Source organism: Schistocerca nitens, chromosome 3, assembly GCF_023898315.1.
Source record: "Schistocerca nitens isolate TAMUIC-IGC-003100 chromosome 3, iqSchNite1.1, whole genome shotgun sequence".
Taxonomy (NCBI): Eukaryota; Metazoa; Arthropoda; class Insecta; order Orthoptera; family Acrididae; genus Schistocerca; species Schistocerca nitens.
In genome coordinates this window covers 794,135,564-794,158,110 of record NC_064616.1, presented here as the reverse complement: position 1 = coordinate 794,158,110, position 22,547 = coordinate 794,135,564, and the positions used below count along the sequence as shown (strand labels likewise).

The following is a 22,547-nucleotide window of genomic DNA, read 5'->3' as shown; positions in this document are numbered from 1 at the left end:
AGCAGCCGCCGTCGGTTGTTTGCACATGACGCTGTCGTTTATCGACTAATAAAGTCATCGGAAGATCAAAACAAACTGCAAAACGATTTAGAAAAGATATCTGAATGGTGCGAAAAGTGGCAGTTGACCCTAAATAACGAAAAGTGTGAGGTCATCCACATGAGTGCTAAAAGAAACTCGTTAAACTTCGGTTACACGATAAATCAGCCTAATCTAAAAGCCGTAAATTCAACTAAATACCTAGGTATTACATTATCATTCATTTGATAATGTAATACCTAGGTATTTAGTTGAATTTACGGCTTTTATACCTAGGTATTACAATTACGAACTATTTAAATTGGAAGGAACACACAGAAAATGTTGTGGGGAAGGTTAACCAAAGACTGCGTTTTATTGCCAGGACACTTAGAAAATGTAACAGGTCTTCTAAGGAGACTGCCTACACTACGCTTGTCCGTTCTCTTTTAGACTACTGCTGCGCGGTGTGGGATCCTATCCAGATAGGACTGACAGAGTACATCGAAAAAGTCCAAAGAAAGGCAGTACTTTTTGTATTATCGCGAAATATGGGAGAGAGTGTCACAGAAATGATACAGGATTTGGGCTGGACATCATTAAAAGAAAGGCGTTTTTCGTTGCGACGAAATCTTTTCAATAATTCCAATCACCAACTTTCTCCTCCAAATGCGAAAATGTTTTGTTGACACCGACCTACATAGGGAGGAACGATCACCTAGATAGAATAAGGGAAATCAGAGCTCGTACGGAAAGATATAGGTGTTCATTCTTTCCGTGCGCTATACGAGATTGGAATAATAGAGAATTGTGAAGGTGGTTCGATGACCCTCTGCCAGGCACTTAAATGTGATTTGCAGAGTATCGATGTAGATGTATTGGTTGCTCTGATACATGACAGACTACACGAGAAGGCGCGCGCGAGCGCCCGCGTGCACGCGCGTTTGTGTGTGTGTGTGTGTGTGTGTGTGTGTGTGTGTGTGTGTGTGTGGATAGAAGAATTGCACGATGCAGAGGATCCTGTAACTCCCCCTCCCTCTCCCACTATCTTTCTATACTACGGGTTAACTGCCATCTTGTTCGCATGACCCTAACAACATAACGTACACATGCTTCTGAAGTGTTGGCTATGCGCTATAGCGCTGCACATTGTGTAGACCTCTCCGTGGCTGCAGGAGGAAGCCATTAGCTATGAACTAAACTATCAGCATCCACGCCATTGCTCTACGGGTCTCAGAATCACTCTGAAACAGCATTAAAAACTGGATGTCGAACAGCTGAATATCTTGCAGGAGGCCTTATAATCACCAAAGGCTGTCCTCAGTTGCCAGTATGTGAACCTGTGTTTAGGGACCTTTAGATAGGACCCCACTTTTAATTATTACATGGAGCAAATTCAGTAAACAGAATAGTTGCCTCTGTTACGACATTCCCATTGTGGTGTATGCTGACGCCAGAGTGAAGCTAAAGGATAGAGCGAATGATGCAGTCGTGCAGATGAAGCAGTGGTGTGCGAGCAACAAATTGAAAATAGCTGCACAAAATATTACGTACCTGCACCGTAAGAGGAACTCCGTTATTAAGCCGTATGGCTGTCCGATAAAGGAAATACCGGACACCGTTAAGCACGTTGGAAAAAAGAATTGTCACCTCCAAGAGACATCACGCTAACACCGTGTCACACTGCCTCTAGACCAAAACTTTTCTGCGGAATAAAAATCAGCTAATTTTGCGGGCCAGTCGAGGTGTGGTGAGATGCCTGAGTTCAGGAATGTGTAAGTGCAACCCTGTTAACACAACAGTAGCCTCCGTGGAAAATGAGAATATCCACTGCATACTCTAAAAGTACGAGGGTAATCCAAAAAGTAAGGCCTCCTATTTTTATAAGTACAGAATTCTGTTTGCGTGGCAGTTGGTCACACTGTTATGAAGAGTGCTTCACGCGCTGTGTGTAAACATGCGCACGCCGCGTTGAGATGCTCGGCTTGGCATCCGTTGAGAATAGAGCTCGCGTTCGATGTTACCGCCAAGTGCGAATTGCGGTTTTTGAACGCAAAGGGCTCTGCGCGGATTGAAATCCATCGCCAATTGACGGAAGTGTATGGTAAGTCGTGCATGGATGTCAAAAATGTTCGTAAGTGGTGTAGAGAGTTTGCAGCTGGTCGGACCGAAATTCACGACGAACAAAGGAGCGGGAGACCGTCAGTTTCTGAGACAGTGTTGAAGGCTGAGCAAAGCATGCGTGAAGATCGGCGGATCACCCTGGATGATCTCTGCACATTGGTTCCTGAGGTTTCCCGAAGCACCGCTCACAGAATTTTAATGGAAACATTGAACTAGCGGAAGGTGTGCGCAAGATGGGTGCCACGCATTCTGACTGAGGGCCACATGCGACAACGAGCTGATGCTTCCCGCGCATTTCTTCACCGCCTTGTAGCCGCACAGGACAGCTTTCTGAACTCAATTGTCACGGGTGACGAAACCTGGGCATACCACTTTACACCTGAGACCAAGCAACAATCACGCCAGTGGCGGCATCCTTCTTCGCCAAAGCCGCGGAAATTCAAACAAACACAGTCAGCCGGTAAAGCCATGACAACCATTCAAAAAATGGCTCTTAGCACCATGGGACTTCTGAGGTCATCAGTCCCCTAGAACTTAGAGCTACTTAAACCTAACTAACCTAAGGACATCACACACATCCATGCCGGAGGCAGGATTCGAACCTGCGACCGTAGGGGTCGCGCGGTTCCAGACTGTAGCGCCTAGAATCGCTCGGCCACTCCGACCGGCATGACAACCGTTTTGTGGGATCGGAAAGGGGTATTTTTGGTCGAATTTATGCCCACTGGGACCACAATTAACGCGGACAGGCACTGTGAAACTCTGAAAAAACTCAAACGGGTAATTCAGAACAGGAGAAGAGGAATGTTCAGCAAGGGCGTACACATTCTCCATGACAACGCTCGCCCACGCATTGCTCGGCAAACCGTTGCTCTCCTGCAACAGTTTCAGTGGAACATAATCACTACCCACCCTATAGGCCTGACTTGGCGCCCAGTGACTATCAAATGGTTGAAATGGCTCTGAGCACTATGGGACTTAACATCTGAGGTCATCAGTCCCCTGGAACTTAGAACTACTTAAACCTACCTAACCTAAGGACATCACACACATCCATGCCCGAGGCAGGATTCGAACCTGCGACAGTAACGATCGCGCGATTCCAGACTGAAGTGCCTAGAACCGTTCGGCCACATCGGCCAGCCAGTGACTATCACCTGTTCCCTAAGTTAAAAGAACATTTGGCCAGAAAGCGATTCAGCTCCGACGACGAGCTGAAAGAAGAGGCTCATAACTTTCTGAACAACATGGCGGCAAGCTGTATGACATGGGCATACAAAACTGCCACAGCGCCTCCAAAAATGCATCGACAGAAATTGTGATTAAGTCGAAAAATAACTAAATGTTCAAGCTGTAAACTGATGTAAACCATTGTAGAAATAAATAGGTCTATGTACTTATAAAAAAATAGGAGAACTTACTTTAGGGATTACCTTCATATCTAATGAAAAATATTTAATGATGGGAAATTGCAAAAGGTATTTAAGAAAATGAAAACGATTTTTTCGAAATTTCTAATAAAAGGAACTTTGAACATTGACAGTATTAAATGAAACCAAGTCCGCAGCTCGTGGTCGTGCGGTAGCGTTCTCGCTTCCCGCGCCCGGGTTCCCGGGTTCGATTCCCGGCGGGGTCAGGGATTTTCTCTGCCTCGTGATGACTGGGTGTTGTGTGATGTCCTTAGGTTAGTTAGGTTTAAGTAGTTCTAAGTTCTAGGGGACTGATGCCCATAGATGTTAAGTCCCATAGTGCTCAGAGCCATTTGAACCATTTTTGAAATGAAACCAAACTTGTCGCAAAAATGGTCACTCACAGTGGCTATACATTACGTGTCGAGAAAATGCTCACGTCTAATTTATTTCACTGCCCACAATAAGGAAATCTTCTTCCAAATGAGTTCTATAATTTAGGCCCTGGTAATGTCTCACCTGCAACCGACGCTCGGTTCTGTTCTCTGTCGGCGTAGCTGCCAATGACAATGCTGTTGCGACATACGCTACTGTGTGACACAAGTGAAACATCGAGACCGGGAAATGTGATCACAGTGAAACTTATTCCGCCGGTTAGGGACACGGCACTACACAAATGATTTGCATTACAGAACTGTACATGCACTGTGACTGTATGGAGTAGAGCTACCACGTGCTGCAATATTTTTGGAATAGATGAACTACATACAAATGGTTTTAAACTAAATTAAAAACGATTTTCATTGATGATATTTAAAATAAGAGATAGGAAACCGTCGTCTGATATTTAGAATCAGTGATGGTTAGTTGTGAGAAATTTAAAACAAACACTCCAGTGCGTCATACTTCAGTACTGTTTAATGGGAGTGACCTGAATATGGTAGGAGTAATGAGAATAGGGAATACGGTTTGGTTCTTTGGGGTAGTTAAAATTCTGTTGAGATATGTGGCTCAGGCAGGTTGGGTGGAGTTGACAGAATGTGGGAGGACGGTTTGTTGGATTCAAGGTACAGGTGGGGGGCAGGCCAAGGTAAAGAGGAGGAAAGAAAAGGGAGGAAAGGGGGCCCTGAAAATAAAGAAGGAATAGAGGTAGCGGCTTAGATCTGATACGATGGATGGATGTCCGGAAGTGGGAGTCTGTTAACATTGCGGTGGGAGAGGGTATAGACAATGTGTAAGTGTAGAGTTACTGGGATGTGTTGATAAAGGTGCGGCAGCACGATATCTTTCGTAATTACGGGGAAAACAATGGGGTTGTTGACGCTGAGTTTATGGGAAGTAAAGGATATACGGAGGTGCTCAATGTGTGTGACAAAGTGGGGAAACGAGATGACTGCTAACGGATTCTATTGTTGTTGTTATGGTCTTCATTCCGACGACTGGCTTGATGCAGCTCTCCAAGCTACTCTATCCTCTACCAGCTTCTTCATCTCCGAATAAGTACTATAAACCACTTCCATTTACACCTACTTACTGTACTCGTCTCTCGGTCTACCTCCGCAATTTCTCCCCATACTTCCCTGCAGTACTAAAGTGACGATTCCCTGATGTCTCAGAATCTGTCCTGTCAACTGATCCCTTCTTTTGGTCGTGTTGTGTCACAAATTTCTTTTCTCCCCAATTTTATTCAGAACCTCGTCATTTGTTGTGCATTCCCCCTAACACTCAGCATTCTTCTGTAACACACATTCAAAAGCTTCTATTCTCTTCTTGTCTAAACTGTTTATTGTCCACGTTTCACTTCCATAAAAGGCTATACTCCACACAAATACCCTCAGAAAAGATAGTCTACGGATCATATCCTCTCTTCTTCGGTCATCATCCCTTATTTTTCTGCCCAAATAGAAGAATTTATCTATTACTTTATGTGTCTCATTTCCTAATCTAAAGCCCTCAGCATCGCCGAACTGAATTTCGCTACATTCCAACATCCTCGTTTCGCTTTTCTTAATATTCATCATGTATTTCACTTTCAAGACACTGTCCACTCTATTCAGCTGCACTTCCAGGTCCTTTGCTGTTTCTGACAGAATTACTAAGTCATCGACAGAACAAAGTGTTTATTTATTCCCTCATCATCATCATTTGAGACTGATTATGCCTTTCAGCGTTCAGTCTGGAGCATAGTCCCCCTTATAAAATTCCTCCATGATCCCCTATTCAGTGCTAACATTGGTGCCTCTTCTGATGTTAAGCCTGTTACTTCAAAATCATTCTTAACCGAATCCAGGTACCTTCTCCTTGGTCTACCCCGACTCCTCCTACCCTCTACTGCTGAACCCATGAGTCTCTTGGGCAACCTTGCTTCTCCCACGCGTGTAACATGACCCCACCATCTAAGCCTGTTCGCCTTGACTGCTACATCTATAGAGTTCATTCCCAGTTTTTCTTAATTTCCTGATTGTGGACACCCTCCTGCCGTTGTTCCCGATTTCTAGTACCTGCAATCATCCTAGCTACTTTCATTTATTCCCTCTGAACTTTAATTCGCTTTCCAGATTTCTCCTTGCTTTCCTTCACAGCTTGCTCAATGTATAGACAGAATAAGATCGGGAATAGGTTACAACCGTGTCTCACTCCCGTCTCAACCACTGCTTATACCTGCCGTCTGGTTTCCGTACAAGTTGGAAATTACCTTTCGCTACATGAATTCTACCCAACTCCATCAGAAATTTAAAGAACCTATTCCAGTCAACATTGTGAAAAGCTTTCCCCAAATCTACAAACGGTGTAAACGTAGGTTTGTCTTTTCTTAAGGTCAGTGTTGTCTCATGTGTTCCAACGTTCCTCCAGAATCCAAGCCGATATTCACCAAGGTCGATTTCTACCAGTTTTTCCGTTCTTGAAGGGAAGGGCGGTACACACCGTTTGACTGCTATGACTCATGTGACCAGTTCTACAGTGTTCTAAAGCGGCCAGTCTCCTCTTTTAAAAGGGTTTATAGTATAATGTCCTGTGGGCTTATATAAGTTTGCGTTGTTGTTGTTGTGGTCTTCAGTCCTGAGACTGGTTTGATGCAGCTCTCCATGCTTCTCTATCCTGTGCAAGCTGCTTCATCTCCCAGTACGTACTGCAATCCACATCCTTCTGAAGCTGCTTAGTGTATTCATCTCTTGGTCTCCCTCAACGATTTTTACCCTCCACGCTGCCCTCCAGTAATAAATTGGTGATCCCTTGATGCCTCAGAACATGTCCTACCAACCGATCCCTTCTTCTAGTGAAGTTGTACCACAAACTCCTCTTCTCCCCAATTCTGTTCAATACCTCCTCATTAGTTATGTGATCTACCCATCTAATCTTCAGCATTCTTCTGTAGCACCACATTTCGAAAGCTTCTATTCTCCTCTTGTCCAAACTATTTATCGTCCATGTTTCACTTCTATACATGGGTACACTCCATACAAATACTTTCAGAAACGACTTCCTGACACTTAAATCTATACTCGATATTAAAAAATTTCTCTTCTTCAGAAACGCTTTCCTTGTCATTGCCATTCTGCATTTTATATCCTCTCTACTTCGACCATCATCAGTTATTTTGCTCCCCAAATAGCAAAACTCCTTTACTACTTTAAGTGTCTTGATTTCCTAATCTAATTCCCTCAGCATCACCCGAGTTAACTACATTCCATTATCCTAGTTTTGCTTTTGTTGATGTTCATCTTGTATCCTCCTTTCAAGACACTGTCCATTCCGTTCAACTGCTCTTCCAAGTCCTTTGCTGTCTCTGACAGAATTACAATGTCATCTTCTCCATGGATTTTAATTCCTACTCCGAATTTTTCTTTTGTTTCCTTTACTGCTTGCTCAATATACAGATTGAATAACATCGGGGAGAGGCTACAACCCTGTCTCACTCCCTTCCCAACCACTGCTTCCCTTTCATGCCTCTCGACTCTTATAACTGCCATCTGGTTTCTGTACAAATTTTAAATAGCCTTTCGATCCCTGTATTTTACCCCTGCCACCTTCAGAAATTGAAAGAGAGTATTCCAGTCAACATTGTCAAAAGCTTTCTCTAAGTGTACAAATGATAGAGACGTAGGTTTGCCTTTTCTTAATTTAGCTTCTAAGATAAGCCGTAGGGTCAGTATTGCCTCACTTGTTCCAACATTTCTACGGAATCCAAACTGATCTTCCCCGAGGTCAGCTTCCACCAGTTTTTCCATTCCTCTGTAAACAATTCGCGTTAGTATTTTGCAGCCGTGACTTATTAAACTGATAGTTCGGTAATTTTCACATCTGTCAACACCTGCTTTTTTGGGATTGGAATGATTATATTCTTCTTGAAGTCTGAGGGTATTTTGCCTGTCTCATACATTTTGCTCACCAGATGGTAGAGTTTTGTCAGGAATAGCACTCCCAAGGCTGTCAGTAGTTCTAATGGAATGTTGTCTACTCCCGGGGTCTTGTTTCGACTTAGGTCTTTCAGTACTCTGTCAAACTCTTCACGCAGTATCATATCTCCCATTTCATCTTCATCTACATCTTCTTCCATTTCCATAATATTGCCCTCAAGTACATCGCCCTTGTGTAGACCCTCTATATACTCCTCCCACCTTTCTGCTTTCCCTTCTTTGCTTAGAACTGGGCTTCCATCTGAGCTCTTGATATTCATACAAGTAGTTCTTATTTCTCCAAAGGTCTCTTTAATTTTCCTGTAGACAGTATCTATCTTAGTTCGCAGTACCAGCACAGCAAGGCCGTTTTGGTTAGTGTTACAAGGCCAGATCAGTCAATCATCCAGACTGTTGCACCTGCAACTACTGAAAAGGCTGCTGCCCCTCTTCAGGAACCACACGTTTGTCTGGCCTCTCAACAGATACCCCTCCGTTGTTTTTGCACCTACGGTACGGCTATCTGTATCGCTGAGGCACGCAAGCCTCTCCACCAACGGAAAGGTCTATGATTCATGGGGGGTTTGCGTATTGATGAGAAAATAAATTTTTCGTCCCATATGTCCACAATTACGCCAGTTCAGTCAAAATTGTGCTCGTGATAGTCCGTGCCTATACTGTAGAATACCGATGCCAGCAGTACGTGTGTGTCATGACGCCATCTTCAATGCAGTAGTCATTTTTGGAGCCAGTGTATGGGTGCATCTGTTGCGATGCTGTTTGGTAAGTGCAACTAATTCCGCTCCTAATGTTCTCAGGACTACACCGGCTGAAGCGCTGTTTGTCGTTTCTGGAGTACGCCCACTCGATGTAATTGGAACATAATAGCTGCTTCGTAGGGGCTGCGCGCTGGAGACGTAAACAGCGACTTCGAAACGATAGTTTCTGGAATTGTAGTCTAAGACTCGGGAAGGCAAATAAATGGCAGCGTGAGTGGGACGAACTTAAAAATTTATTTCATTAACAGTATAGAGTAACCCACCGCCTGGAAATGTAATATGGATCGGATGCTTCGGAATCCAACAGGAAACACTTCTCATTTTATAATATAAAGAACATAATATTTAAAAATTTCTCGAAGGTTAGAGCGAATTGAGTGGTTAAGAGTTGTTAAAATGGTCCTATATAACTTGTTTCTGCCTAGTTGATGAGAATATTATTTATACAAAGCAAATGTCAAAGAAAAATAAAAATAAAAATGTAATACAATGAGTGTGGTGAAAATAATTTGCAGTATGTAGAGGGAAGTGATATACTGTATCTGGATGTGTTATACAGCCTTGTAGCATGTTGGTTGGTAATGGCCTATTTCTATCTATTTCAGGTGAGAAGGTCTGGGTACAACCTCGAGCTATTCTCGTCTGAAATGGTTTGTGCGAATGTATGTTTACCGTGTTTGTGTGTATTGGCGTATTACTGGGAGTGTTGCAAGTCAGGACACTGAATGCTATCCAGCGGCTGTTTGTTTGTCGTGTTGTTGGTAGTTGAGGTATATTCTATGTGATGCTTTAGATACATACGCCTGGTATTATACAGATTAAATACTGACTGAATATTTGATGCATGGAAGACATGAATTTTAGCTTTACATGAGAAATACACTTACGTTCGTAAATCTTTTAATCGAAATAGAATGTAGTTCGTTCTTACCTGAATGCATTATTCCTTAAATAAATTAATACATTACATTTTTAGTCTTATACGTACTTTATAAGAAAATACATTTGATGTAGAAAATTAATTCACTGTAGCTTTAAATAGAGAAGAGAATATACTTCTGTCTACACATAATAAGACAAACAATACATTACTGCTTGTGTGCAGTATACTTTGAACGCTATGCAATATGTCATTGGGGAGTAGGAACCTCAGAATAGAATTCTTCGAGCCTTCTCCTCCCAAGCGACGTTACGTTATTACTAGAGTCTTAGTATGTAGTGTCGGTGTTTGTTTGTTTTATGACTTTTACTGCCTGTTGTGTTGTTTGTGACTGTGTTGTGGCGTGCAGTGTCATGCGTTGTTGGCTTGGGTCCCTTACGTGTTGATCCCTTCTGAGTCATGTTCACTTAGTGTGTTGGTTCCTTCCTCGGTTTCGGAATCTTGTGTCCTCCCTTGTGGTTTGTGTCCTCCCATGTGGTTTGCTGTCTTGTTTGTGGTTGTCTACGCCTTCTTCCAATAAGGGTTTTGGCGCTTGTATTCTTCATGCAGTGTGTTCGATACAATATCGGCTACGCTATTTATTGCGTTCCAGTCATCAGGATTACGTATTATACTGGTGATGTCACTGTCGCTCTGTAAAGGTCTCGCCGGCTGTGGTGGCCGAGCGCTTCTAGGCACTACAGTCTGGAACCGCGCGACCGCTACGGTCGCAGGTTCGAAACCTGCCTCGGGCATGGATGTGTGTGATGTCCTTAGGTTGGTTAGGTGTAAGTAGTTCCAAGTTCTAGGGGACTGATGACCTCAGAAGTTAAGTCCCATAGTGCTCGGAGCCATTTGAACCATTTTTTTTGTAAAGGTCTCACTTGTGCAAGCGTGTTGCATAGCAGTGTGAAATGTTCTGGTGTCCCAGTTTCTCCGCAAACGCATAGTTAATCGTTAGTCCCTTGTTTAAATGTATCGGATAAGGCCCGTGGCCTGTCAGGAAATGGACCATCCCCCGGCTTCGGTCGACATGTTTCAGTAGTAATCTTTCGCGCACGTCAGGAAAGAAAGAGTATATTCGACGACCCTTGTCGGATGCGTCCCACTCTCCCTGCCATGTTTGAATTTGCTATTGTTTCATTTGTGTTTTGTTCATAATGTTGGTTCCTCTAATTTCGGTGACGTTATCAAGCCTGTCCCTCTTAAGCCAGTAAAGAGCAGCTCTATACCATATTGTTATGTCTATGTTCAAATGTGTGTGAATTCCTAAGGGACCAAACTGCTTAGGTTATCGGTCCCTAGACTTACACACTGCTTAATCTAATTTAAACTAGCTTATGCTAAGAACAACACAAACATCCATGCCCGAGGGAGGACTCGAACCTCCGGCGGGAGGGTTATGTCTATAGGACAGGTCCCCATCACAACGCAAAGTGCCTCTAGTGATGTGGTGTTGAAGCCTCCGCTCATTCTCAGGAGTACACTACGCTGACCTCATCTTGCAATTGTCTTGTTAGTCTGTATGTTCAGTCTGTGAGCCCACGCACTTGCGGCGAAGCATGCGGTGGCATCAAATATCGCAATTTGGTAGGTCCTTATGGTCTTAATAGGTAATTTTTACTGAGTTGTGTTGAGTCTTGCTAGTTCGTGCATAATTTTTGAGGCTTTGTCAATTGTCAATTTGATGTGATAGTTGAAAGTCTGTTTTTCGTCAAGATGCAGTCCTAGATAACGCGTGGCTTGCTTCCTATGTATCCTTGTATTATCTAATTTTAGAATTGGATTCCGCTGTAGTATCCCTCTGAGCAGTAAATCTACAGTTTTGATGGGAGCGATTTTTAATTTATTTTCTTTGTACCAATTGTTATTTTTCTGAAGCAGTTGCGTGCATTTTGTCTCTGGTGCTTTTCTCGAGTTGGCTGACACCACTACGAGCAGGTCATCTGCGTACGTCACCACACCTCTTACCCTATCATCACCGCGCAGCATGCTCAGCAAGGGCTCTTGATAGCGAGGTCCCAGAATATTGGTCCGCAGATCGAGCCCTGTGGACATCCCTTCGTTATTCTCTTGACAGCCTTCCGTGTACCAGCCCTCCACTCCGCCACTCTGCCTCTGCAGTAGTCGAGGAGGCTATTGTAGAGGGAAGATGATAGCCTCATTTCCCTTAACCTGGCGTAAAGGGATGGCCAACACAAGTTGTCAAAAGCCCCGACTATGTCGATTAGCATGGCGGTCACGTACACTCCTGGAAATGGAAAAAAGAACACATTGACACCGGTGTGTCAAACCCACCATACTTGCTCCGGACACTGCGAGAGGGCTGTACAAGCAATGATCACACGCACGGCACAGCGGACACACCAGGAACCGCGGTGTTGGCCGTCGAATGGCGCTAGCTGCGTAGCATTTGTGCACCGCCGCCGTCAGTGTCAGCCAGTTTGCCGTGGCATACGGAGCTCCATCGCAGTCTTTAACACTGGTAGCATGCCGCGACAGCGTGGACGTGAACCGTATGTGCAGTTGACGGACTTTGAGCGAGGGCGTATAGTGGGCATGCGGGAGGCCGGGTGGACGTACCGCCGAATTGCTCAACACGTGGGGCGTGAGGTCTCCACAGTACATCGATGTTGTCGCCAGTGGTCGGCGGAAGGTGCACGTGCCCGTCGACCTGGGACCGGACCGCAGCGACGCACGGATGCACGCCAAGACCGTAGGATCCTACGCCGTGCCGTAGGGGACCGCACCACCACTTCCCAGCAAATTAGGGACGCTGTTGCTCCTGGGGTATCGGCGAGGACCATTCGCAACCGTCTCCATGAAGCTGGGCTACGGTCCCGCACACCGTTAGGCCGTCATCCGCTCACGCCCCAACATCGTGCAGCCCACCTCCAGTGGTGTCGCGACAGGCGTGAATGGAGGGACGAATGGAGATGTGTCGTCTTCAGCGATGAGAGTCGCTTCTGCCTTGGTGCCAATGATGGTCGTATGCGTGTTTGGCGCCGTGCAGGTGAGCGCCACAATCAGGACTGCATACGACCGAGGCACACAGGGCCAACACCCGGCATCATGGTGTGGGGAGCGATCTCCTACACTGCCCGTACACCACTGGTTATCGTCAAGGGGACACTGAATAGTGCACGGTACATCCAAACCGTCATCGAACCCATCGTTCTACCATTCCTAGACCGGCAAGGGAACTTGCTGTTCCAACAGGACAATGCACGTCCGCATGTATCCCGTGCCACCCAACGTGCTCTAGAAGGTGTAAGTCAACTACCCTGGCCAGCAAGATCTCCGGATCTGTCCCCCATTGAGCATGTTTGGGACTGGATGAAGCGTCGTCTCACGCGGTCTGCACGTCCAGCACGAACGCTGGTCCAACTGAGGCGCCAGGTGGAAATGGCATGGCAAGCCGTTCCACAGGACTACATCCAGCATCTCTACGATCGTCTCCATGGGAGAATAGCAGCCTGCATTGCTGCGAAAGGTGGATATACACTGTACTAGTGCCGACATTGTGCATGCTCTGTTGCCTGTGTCTATGTGCCTGTGGTTCTGTCAGTGTGATCATGTGATGTATCTGACCCCAGGAATGTGTCAATAAAGTTTCCCCTTCCTGGGACAATGAATTCACGGTGTTCTTATTTCAATTTCCAGGAGTGTATTTGTCACTGATGCTTTTTGTAACTGTCAGTGCTTGATTGACGGCGTCTTCTATTGATCTACCTTCCCTGAAGCCGAATTGATGGGGCGTTAACCCGAGGAGACTTATGTGCAATTGTAAGCGGTCACACAGGAGTCTTTCCTGTACCTTGGCGAGAGTGTCTAAGAGGCAGATCGGTAGGTACCTCTTGGGGTCTGTTGGCTCTTTGTCTTGTGATTTCCTGATTATTACTACATTAGTAGTTTTCCAGAGGTTTGGAATCCTGCCAGTTAGTAGTGCCTAGTTGAACATGTTAAGAAGAAAAGGTGTGATTTGTGTTACTGTTTGTTTTAATGTTTCTGAAAGTATTTTGTCTGGGCCGGGTGCTTTTAGGTTTTTAAGCCTGCTGATTGCCGTCGCGACTTCTTCTTGTAAGAATGGTATGGTTACACTGTCATTGATACATGGTCGCCTCATGCTCTCTCTTAGGTCAGCGTGGTGTCGCTCGTCTTGTGTGGGGTCGTCATCTGGGAGGAGCCTGTTCAGAAGACATTCTGCTGTTCTTCTCCACCCTCTGGTCATTCTACCGTCAGCTTATTTTAGTGTTGACAGAACTATCGGTGCCTTAACTCTTTCTGTTTCTATTTTGAAAGGTTGTCCCCAGATGTCGTTCTGTAGCTGGGTTTTCATGAAATTGGTCCAGTAGTCTTGCCTTGTTGTCTTTAGTTGTTTTTGGTGTTCCTGTTTAGCGTCACGATACAGGTCAAGTCTTATCTGTCTTTCAGAAGCTGTCTTTGCTTGTTGGTAGTACTTTCTTTTGTCCCGTAAATCCTTCCTTAATCTTGCCAGTTCTGTCGACCACGGTTGTTCCTGTTCCCACCCTGCTTTTGCCCGTGGTAAAGCTGCTTCCTGTGGTGTTTGTAGGACCTCTGTTAGTACATGCGTTCTGTAATCTGTACTGCCTTGAACGGTGTTTAGTGACGATGCCTTAACAATATCTCGAACTTTTTGCCAGTCAGCTCTTCCTATGAGTAAATGCTGCTGTTCATGGTCCATATTATGTGTAGTGACATATCCATCTGTGGTTATGACGATTGTGTTGTGGTCGATGTGTGTGGCTGTATCCAATACCGTCTATGTGTTGACTAGTGGAAGAGATTTTGCGTTCCCTAGAGAAAGGTCTATGGTACTTACACCACCGGCGTCTCCGCGGCAGGTAGGTATCTGACCCTCCCTATTCAGTATGAAGAGGCTGCATTCATTTACCACGTCAACCACTAGTTTCCTCTGTCGTCAGTTCTATCTGAGTTCCACAAGGGAGATTTTGCGTTGATATCGGTTAGAACGAGCAGCCTTTTTCTTTCTGAGTGTCGTGCAATGTCTTTTATTTTGTCTATGAAAGGTTCTATATCATACGAGTACTGAGCGTAAATAGACGACATGAGCCATACATCCTGTCCGTCTGTTGTTTCTGCTGTGGCGATGTGTTCAGAGCAAATCTGGGTGATCTGTGTTACTATGGGGTTTTTAGTAACTACTATTAACGCGGCTGTCACGTTTGGTGTTCCTGCTATTGTGATGTAATGTAAGGGGAGCTCTGTATTCTTAACGCCTCGCAGAAAACGTTCGTGAACGCAGGCGATGTCTGCTTTTGTTTCTTCTAAGAGCCTACCTAGTTCCACGTTTACTAGGGCACTGCCTTATCCAAAATGCATGCATGTAGATCATAGAGAAAGGAAATTAGTGGGGTGTTTTAGTAGACTGGTGTATAGCACACGCAAAAATCCTCATGTAGAATCAAACAACGCATGGGTGCGCCAGCAATAGGTCAATATAAATATGGAAAACTATTGAAGAAATATGAAAGAATGACATAAAATCGGTAAAAATCTAAGAAAAGCTGGTGTAATTATGACAAATTGATGGGGAATGCGTAAAATTGAGGGAAATACGAGGAAATGTGTAAAATCACCAAAAACCTTGAAAAATTATGTAAATTCACTAAAAATGCATAAAATTAGGGAAAACGTACCACGATATGAAAGGGATTGAGGTATGTTTTGGGTACCCGGACACTCAGGACTGAGAAAAGCTTAAAAATCATGCTCTGGCTGCATTTATTTTTAACCCTTCTCCTCCCCCTGTAAACTACGTGGGTTTTTGTAGCACATACTTGTGTTTTTACGACATGTGGGCAAAAATGGCATGAAAGATTGTATTCTCTAGTGTTATTTCACAGTGTATTTAACAGACACTGATTTGAATTCGAGAGATGCTGTCAGGTCGTGTCGTGATCAATAGATTTCACAGCAAAGTAGTGCAAGTTTTCTTTCCCGGCTTTATGCAAGGTGGACATGTATAGGGGGTTTATAGCCCAACCTCTGAATTTCAGTCATCTGTAGTCGGTGGCAGTGCACTTCGTTAGATATCGCAAAATAATGAGATGGGAATTGTATCCTGCAATCAAACGTGAAAACTACACCGACTTTGCTCATAAAACTAAAAGAAAATGGACTGCACCTGTTTTCGTGGAAAGAGGACATTAATTATCGTTGCGATTGTATATTCCTTTCTAGTAGATGCTTGATTATAAGACTTGCATTGACGTTAAATGCAATTTTTACAGAGCAGTGTTTTCACATTCAGAACGGTTGGAACTTGTGGGTACGGTGTGGGGACGGTTCAGTGTGTGTGTGTGTGTGTGTGTGTGTGTGTGTGTGTGTGTGTGTGTGTGGCCGCCATAGGCAGGTATGCCCCGACCATTGGGTGGCGTGTAGGGGGGAGGGCACTCTCATTTACCTCTAATTGTTTAGTTGGCTTCGCATCCTTTAGTGTTGGTGAAATGCCAAAGGAGAATGCAGTTCATCTGCCACCCTCTCTGCAATCTTTTGGGACAACGATCTTCCGCAGTACATGTGTTGCATTATGACCTATTGATTACGAGTGCTGATCTTTTTTCACAACAATTACGATTTTTAATTAGAGCAGTGAAGCATTTTACATCAGTTGCGGTAGCATGTATTGGCTACGATTACCTGGGCTGCAGCATGATTGTCTAGGAGGCGTCTGTAGTATGCTTACAGGTAATACACATATTAAACTCCTCTCTGTCTGACACCAGCATCTCGTCACTTGAACATATTTCCCACTCTCCCACTCCAGCATTTTCCCCACCAGCTTGTAGGTGAAGGGTATAATTTGAGTATGTCTGTCACAAGTTTCGAGTGGTATTGTGAAATTGTTTCCCAGCAGGGTAACGTCAGTTGTATGGTATCGCTAATTTTTGAGCTGTATTGCGTTTTTAGGCACTCCTTGTGTAGTCCTTTGCATAGAGTTGGGTAATTAGGACCAACCTTTATGATTAATTACGTAATTAGGACCGATCTTTACTTCAATTTCCTGTCCAAAATAAATAAAGTGCACTAAACTAACCTTCCTCTCCATCATCTTTACAGTTTACATGTATTGGGGGGGGGGGGGGGGAGCACTTGTGCTTTCCATCCAGCAGGACCAGGGTTCGATTTCCAGTAAGGGCACCACCATTTTTAATTTCCCACCTTTTCTCAGTTGGGGAGGGGGGGGGGGCGGGTCGTCAAAGAAATACCCACCAAATTTGGAAATTCCCACCAAAATTCGAAATTCCTGCCGTAATTGGTAATTCTCGCCAAAATTCGTTATTCTCTCCAAAATTCGAAATTGTCATAATAACTAAAATTTCACACCAGTAGGGTAGGTGGGGGAGGGTCAGGGGAAGGGGGTTGGGATGACGCCAGCTGAGAAAACTCATGACGTCATCTGGGGTGCAGGGGGGGGGGAGAAGGTTGGGTGTGGGGATAATTAATTAATCAATTTAAATAATTTGCATATCAATTTGATATGAAAATTGCGCTTGGAGCCCCATCACTCTACTACTTATGACATCCTTCCCAAACAAATCAGTGTTTACACCCAGACCGGAGGGGGAGCAATGTCATACCGAAAAGTTGGCTTTGAGCGCTAGGCTCTTTGTAAATTAGTCTCGATTTTGTAACCACAGAAATAACACCACAAGTCCTCTCATCCCATCAAATTTAATTTCCTTTCCTACTGTCCTGAGTGCTTCACTTCCTTTCTCACGCACTGACTGGTTTTTTGGAAACCAGAAATGATTCAGGCTGAACACCGCATCTGCTGTCTCAAATGGTTCAAATGGCTCTGAGCACTATGGGACTTAATATCTGAGGTCATCAGTCCCCTAGAACTTTGAACTACTTAAACCTAACGAACCTAAGGACATCACACACATCCATGCCCGAGGCAGGATTCGAACCTGCGACCGTAGTGGTCGCGCGGTTCCAGACTGAAGCGCCTAGAACCGCTCATCCACAGCGGCAGGCTCTGCTGGCTGTGTCGAGTGGCAAAATGTGTTTTCGCTTCAACCTTCCCTACAGCGATTGTCTCACTCGTATTACTTATTCATTTGCCGTACGCTGTTATAGCGTGTTACGTAGTGTTCTGCAACAAACCATATTTTATGTCTACTATTTTTATCTTAACTTTCTGTTAAATGATAATGACACTATGGTTTAAAAAAACAAAATACAAGGTGTTTCAAAAATATTCACTGACGCCTTTGATTCAGGTTTCATTTCAGGGCTGTGCGGAGTGGCTGCGCGGTTTGAGGCGTCGTGCACGAATTGCGCGGCCCCTGCCGCCGGAGATTCGAGTCCTCCCTCGGGCACGGGTGTGTGTGTTGTTCTTAGCATAACTTAGTTTAAGTTATTTTAAGTAGTGTGTAAGTCTAGGGACCGATGACCTCAGCAGTTTGGTTCCTTAGGAATTCACACACATTAGAACATTTTTTCATTTCAGGAGTTCTCTCACCGAACTTTCACGCGCACCGCAGTGTTCACATGAGGGTGTGGAGGGGAGGGGGAGGGGGGGGGAGAGGCGCAGTGGGATTGTATTATTGTTCTTAATTGGCTCCGAGAAGCTAGACCAGGGTTTCCCAAATTGTGCTCTGTGGGAACTAAATAAGTTCAAAAAAAGAAGTTCAAATGTGTGTGAAATCTTATGGGACTTAACTGCTAAGGTCATCAGTCCCTAAGCTTACACACCACTTAACCTAAATTATCCTAAGGACAAACACACACATCCATGGCCGGCCGAAGTGGCCGTGCGGTTAAAGGCGCTGCAGTCTGGAACCGCAAGACCGCTACGGTCGCAGGTTCGAATCCTGCCTCGGGCATGGTTGTTTGTGATGTCCTTAGGTTAGTTAGGTTTAACTAGTTCTAAGTTCTAGGGGACTAATGACCTCAGCAGTTGAGTCCCATAGTGCTCAGAGCCATTTGAACCATTTTTGAACACATCCATGCCCGAGGGAGGACTCGAACCTCCACCGGGACCAGCCATACAGTAAATAAGTTCAAATGGCTCAAATGGCTCTGAGCACTATGGGACTTAACTGCCGAGGTCATCAGTACGCTAGAACTTAGAACTACTTAAGCCTAACTAACCTAAGGACATCACACACATCCATGCCCGAGGCAGGATTCGAACCTGCGCCCGTAGTAGTTGCGCGGTTCCAGACTGTAGCTCCTAGAACCGCTCAGCCACCCTGGCCAACGAACTGAATAAGTGCTCCACGAAAAACTGTTGGTGAAATGACGGTTTTTTCGACATTTTAACGTTACTAATTATTTTTTAAAAAGTTCTTATGATTTCTGTTTTATCAGTTACGATTTAAAAAGGAAATAATCACTGCATAAAACAAGTTTTTATAATTTTTTAAAAATTTTATTCTCGTTCAAAATAAACAAGCTGTTGCATCAAAGTACCAGCATTCTCAAAGTGTTCCGTCAGAGGAAAAGTTTGGGCACCTCTGGACTGGACTGATCATGTTTGGACGGCCGCGTACTGTAGAACAGCAAGTTGTCCCCAAAAATGCAGCGCCAACGTGTGTTGCATTCTGCGCACGGTAACCAGCCGTAATGTGTTGACGGCAGTCGTTAGTTGATGATGCCGATCTCGCGCAGTCGCTACAAAGCAGTTATTCAATGTTTTGTGTATCTAGATAGGGGTTGAGTGTTCCAGATGTCTTGCTGTGATATCCGCCAATTCGACCGGCACCGTCCCGTGTTGATAACCTTTCTTACCGTAAAGTCACAACACGCGCTCGATCAAAGTTTAAAATGACCTTCTGAAGCATGTTCGGATACATGTTTACACAAGCTTCACTTTCAGATTGGTGGCTCACGCGAGACCTGCACTGGAAATGCAGGTTGAAGTTCATTTCCATTACACGGGTGGTTGTACGGTGCGATTTCCTGTTATGAAAGGAGTGAGGACAGCGAGGTCTCCTATAAAAAACACAAGCATACTAGTTATGAGGGTGCAAATGATTTTTTGAGAGTTCTGCGTCTTGTCGTCGTACTTTTCACGAAGGTTTGTGTACTGACTATAGTTTAGAATGTTGATAATATCGTCATGTTGACTACCTGACGGTCTTGATAATGATGAAAGAAGGGATAACGTGTGATGTCTTGGGGGCGCGTCAGTATACAAATGGACTGATAAGGTAAGAAATAAAGTGGTGTTCTGCAGAAAAGACTGTAAGAAACATGTAAAAAGCACTTACTAGACGAAGGGACAAGATGAAAGGACATGTGTAAGACGTCAGGGGGAATAACTTACATGGTATTTGAGGCACCAATAGCCGGCTACAATTGTCGGTTCAAGACAGAGATTGGAATATATCCAACTGTTAATTGAGAACGGGTACGCGTGCTACTTAAAACGATTGATGACCCCGCTGTAAAGAAGAAAAACAATGCTCAATGTAATTGGGCTCGTTCTACGCCGAAACTAAACTGCTGTAGTTCGATCCGAGATACCACTGCCTGGTAGCTGCGTTCTTCTCCGCGACGATAAAAACATTTTTCTGTGCTGCTCGCATCGCATCGCATCGACCTCCACCCACGCTGCTTGGAATTCTGAGCGCTTGAAAGGGCTTTCGTGTTAAGAAGCGGCAGTGCGTCGTAAGCGGATTCCCTCGTAAGTAAGCACCGCTTTCGTAAGCCTTCAGTGTGTCCCAGTACAAGATTTACAGCCTAAATACGCATAAATATGAAACAAGCTATTATTGAAATGCAAAGAATATTTATTAGAATTTGTAGCAATTAAGTGCAAGCCATATGGCGGACATAAAATCAAATACGGATATCTTAAAATACCTCTGAGCGGAGGAGACGATATTGATGAGCCGTAGACTCTTTTCTGAGCCTCGTGGAAATGCAATAGACGATAACATGCGGAAGGTAAATAAATTTTAAAGCATTTAACATTTACCAGCTGGATGGAATGATCTACTTAGATTATTTGTTTCCGAGGTTTCTCGAATAAGGAGAATTATTTGTCAGTCACTGCAAATAGTGAGTGTAGATTCTAGTAGACGTGAAGTCTACACAGTAAATTGAAAGAAACAAGCTTTAATGTGCCTATTAGTCCCACTGCCGACGGTAAATTATTAACAACGGTTTTAGGTAGACTACTCTTGTGCACTACACATCACGTATTATAAATTGCGTTGTTATCGAGACAGAATGACATAAAGATAAAAACAATATTTTAGTTTCCCAATGTGATAAAAACTTATTATGCTCAGACGTAGGAAAGAGTGCTGAAGCCCTGTCGTTATTTATTGAGATAAAATGTGTAATGACAAGCTCAAAAGAATTTCATTACGAATTAGTAAAATTGCATGAAGAGACAAACTTCCTGAAACAATTTTTTTTCTGAAATAAGAGAAAAGAACTGATATTCAGAACACTTCACATTTGAACAACGAAATACCCTGCATCTTGATTTTTTCCAGTGGTCATTTCTGTCATGCGCATTTATATATTTTCACTAGAACTGGTTGTGATTATATTGTTATGTTCTTTGTTTTCTTCACTCAAATTACCTTCCTCTTTCTCATTTTCTAAATTTCCAAGTATGCTGTTCAATCTGTCAAAAAAAAAGTATTGGAACCAGAATTGGAGAGAGTAAAATTGTATCCATTGCTTGTTTAATTATGAGATGTAATCGCAGAGATTCAAAGTAACAACATGATGCATCTAAGAAAAGATCGTTTTGAGAACTAATATCGGATTTTACTTCATTTCCTTTGGGTTAATTTAAATCAAGGACCCATTAAACAACTTATTCTGTTTTAGATAGCAATAATGCTAAATTAGTGTTCCTAACCTTTTCATCGTTAAGCTAGTCTGGCCTGCTCCGAAACTGATTGTTACTGGTTGTTTTGGGTCTGTAAATCAGTCGGTACTTCGAGGAATTACAAACAGCTCTTGTTTATTCAATAAGTTACAGTTACATATGTACTAATAAAACGCGATGTTTCTAGAATGAAATGTTCACTCTACAGCGGAGTGTGCGGTGATATGAAACTTCCTGGCAAATTAAAACTGTGTGCCGGACCGAGACTCGAACTCGGGACCTTTGCCTTTCGCGGGCAAATGCTCTACCAACCTTTTTTTTTTTGTGTTCGTTATTGATCGTTGTGGACGTCGCAAGACATCCTGTTCAAGTTCGGTGGTTGATCCTTCCACTCAGTTTTTTGTTATTACAGAGGCCAACCGGCTCTCTGACCGAACACGCTGAGCTACCGTGCCGGTATTTTTGTTCGTTGTATCTGCTCGGGGCGGATGTCGTAAGACATCCGATGAAGTTCGTTGATGATCGATTAACTCAGTTTTTTTTTTATTACAGAGGGTACGTAACACTCTGACCGAACACGCTGAGCTACCGTGCCGGCGCCCCGTCCTCACAGCTTTAATTCCGCCAATACCTCGTCTCCTACCTTCCAGACAATTGACTGGAAGGTAGGAGACGAGATACTGGCGGAATGAAAAGTGTGAGGACGGGGCGAGAGTCGTGCTTGGGTAGCTCTGTTGGGAGAGAACTTGCCCGCGAAAGGCAAAGGTCCTGAGTTTGAGTCTCGGTCCGGCACACAGTTTTAATATGCCCGGAAGTTTAAATAAAATGCGACTTCTGCTAAAATTACTATCCTCTTCAAACTGTAATTCCTGCACCACTGAAGAGGACAGTGTACGTATATTAATAAAATGTAATGAGTATAATAATACGAGGACAATAAAAAAGATTTCGGGCTTGCAGCCGGTCGTCGTTAGCTTCCATCCACGATATTTCGACTGGACAACTGCCAGCCATCCTCAGGTGAGCCATCGAAGACTGACGAAGACGCCCTCCGTT

General features: G+C 44.1%; 1 protein-coding gene across 1 annotated transcript in view; it reads left to right on the top strand.

Annotated features, from left to right (window-relative positions):
• LOC126248811 (ras-related protein Rab-3) overlaps positions 1 to 22,547 on the top strand; it is an 831,249-nt gene that overhangs the window by 144,504 nt on the left and 664,198 nt on the right. The window contains exon 2 of the mRNA XM_049950221.1: positions 9,333 to 9,377. Coding sequence (XP_049806178.1) covers positions 9,375 to 9,377 — 3 coding nt within the window. The 5' untranslated portion in view covers positions 9,333 to 9,374. The remainder of the gene's footprint in view (positions 1 to 9,332; positions 9,378 to 22,547) is intronic.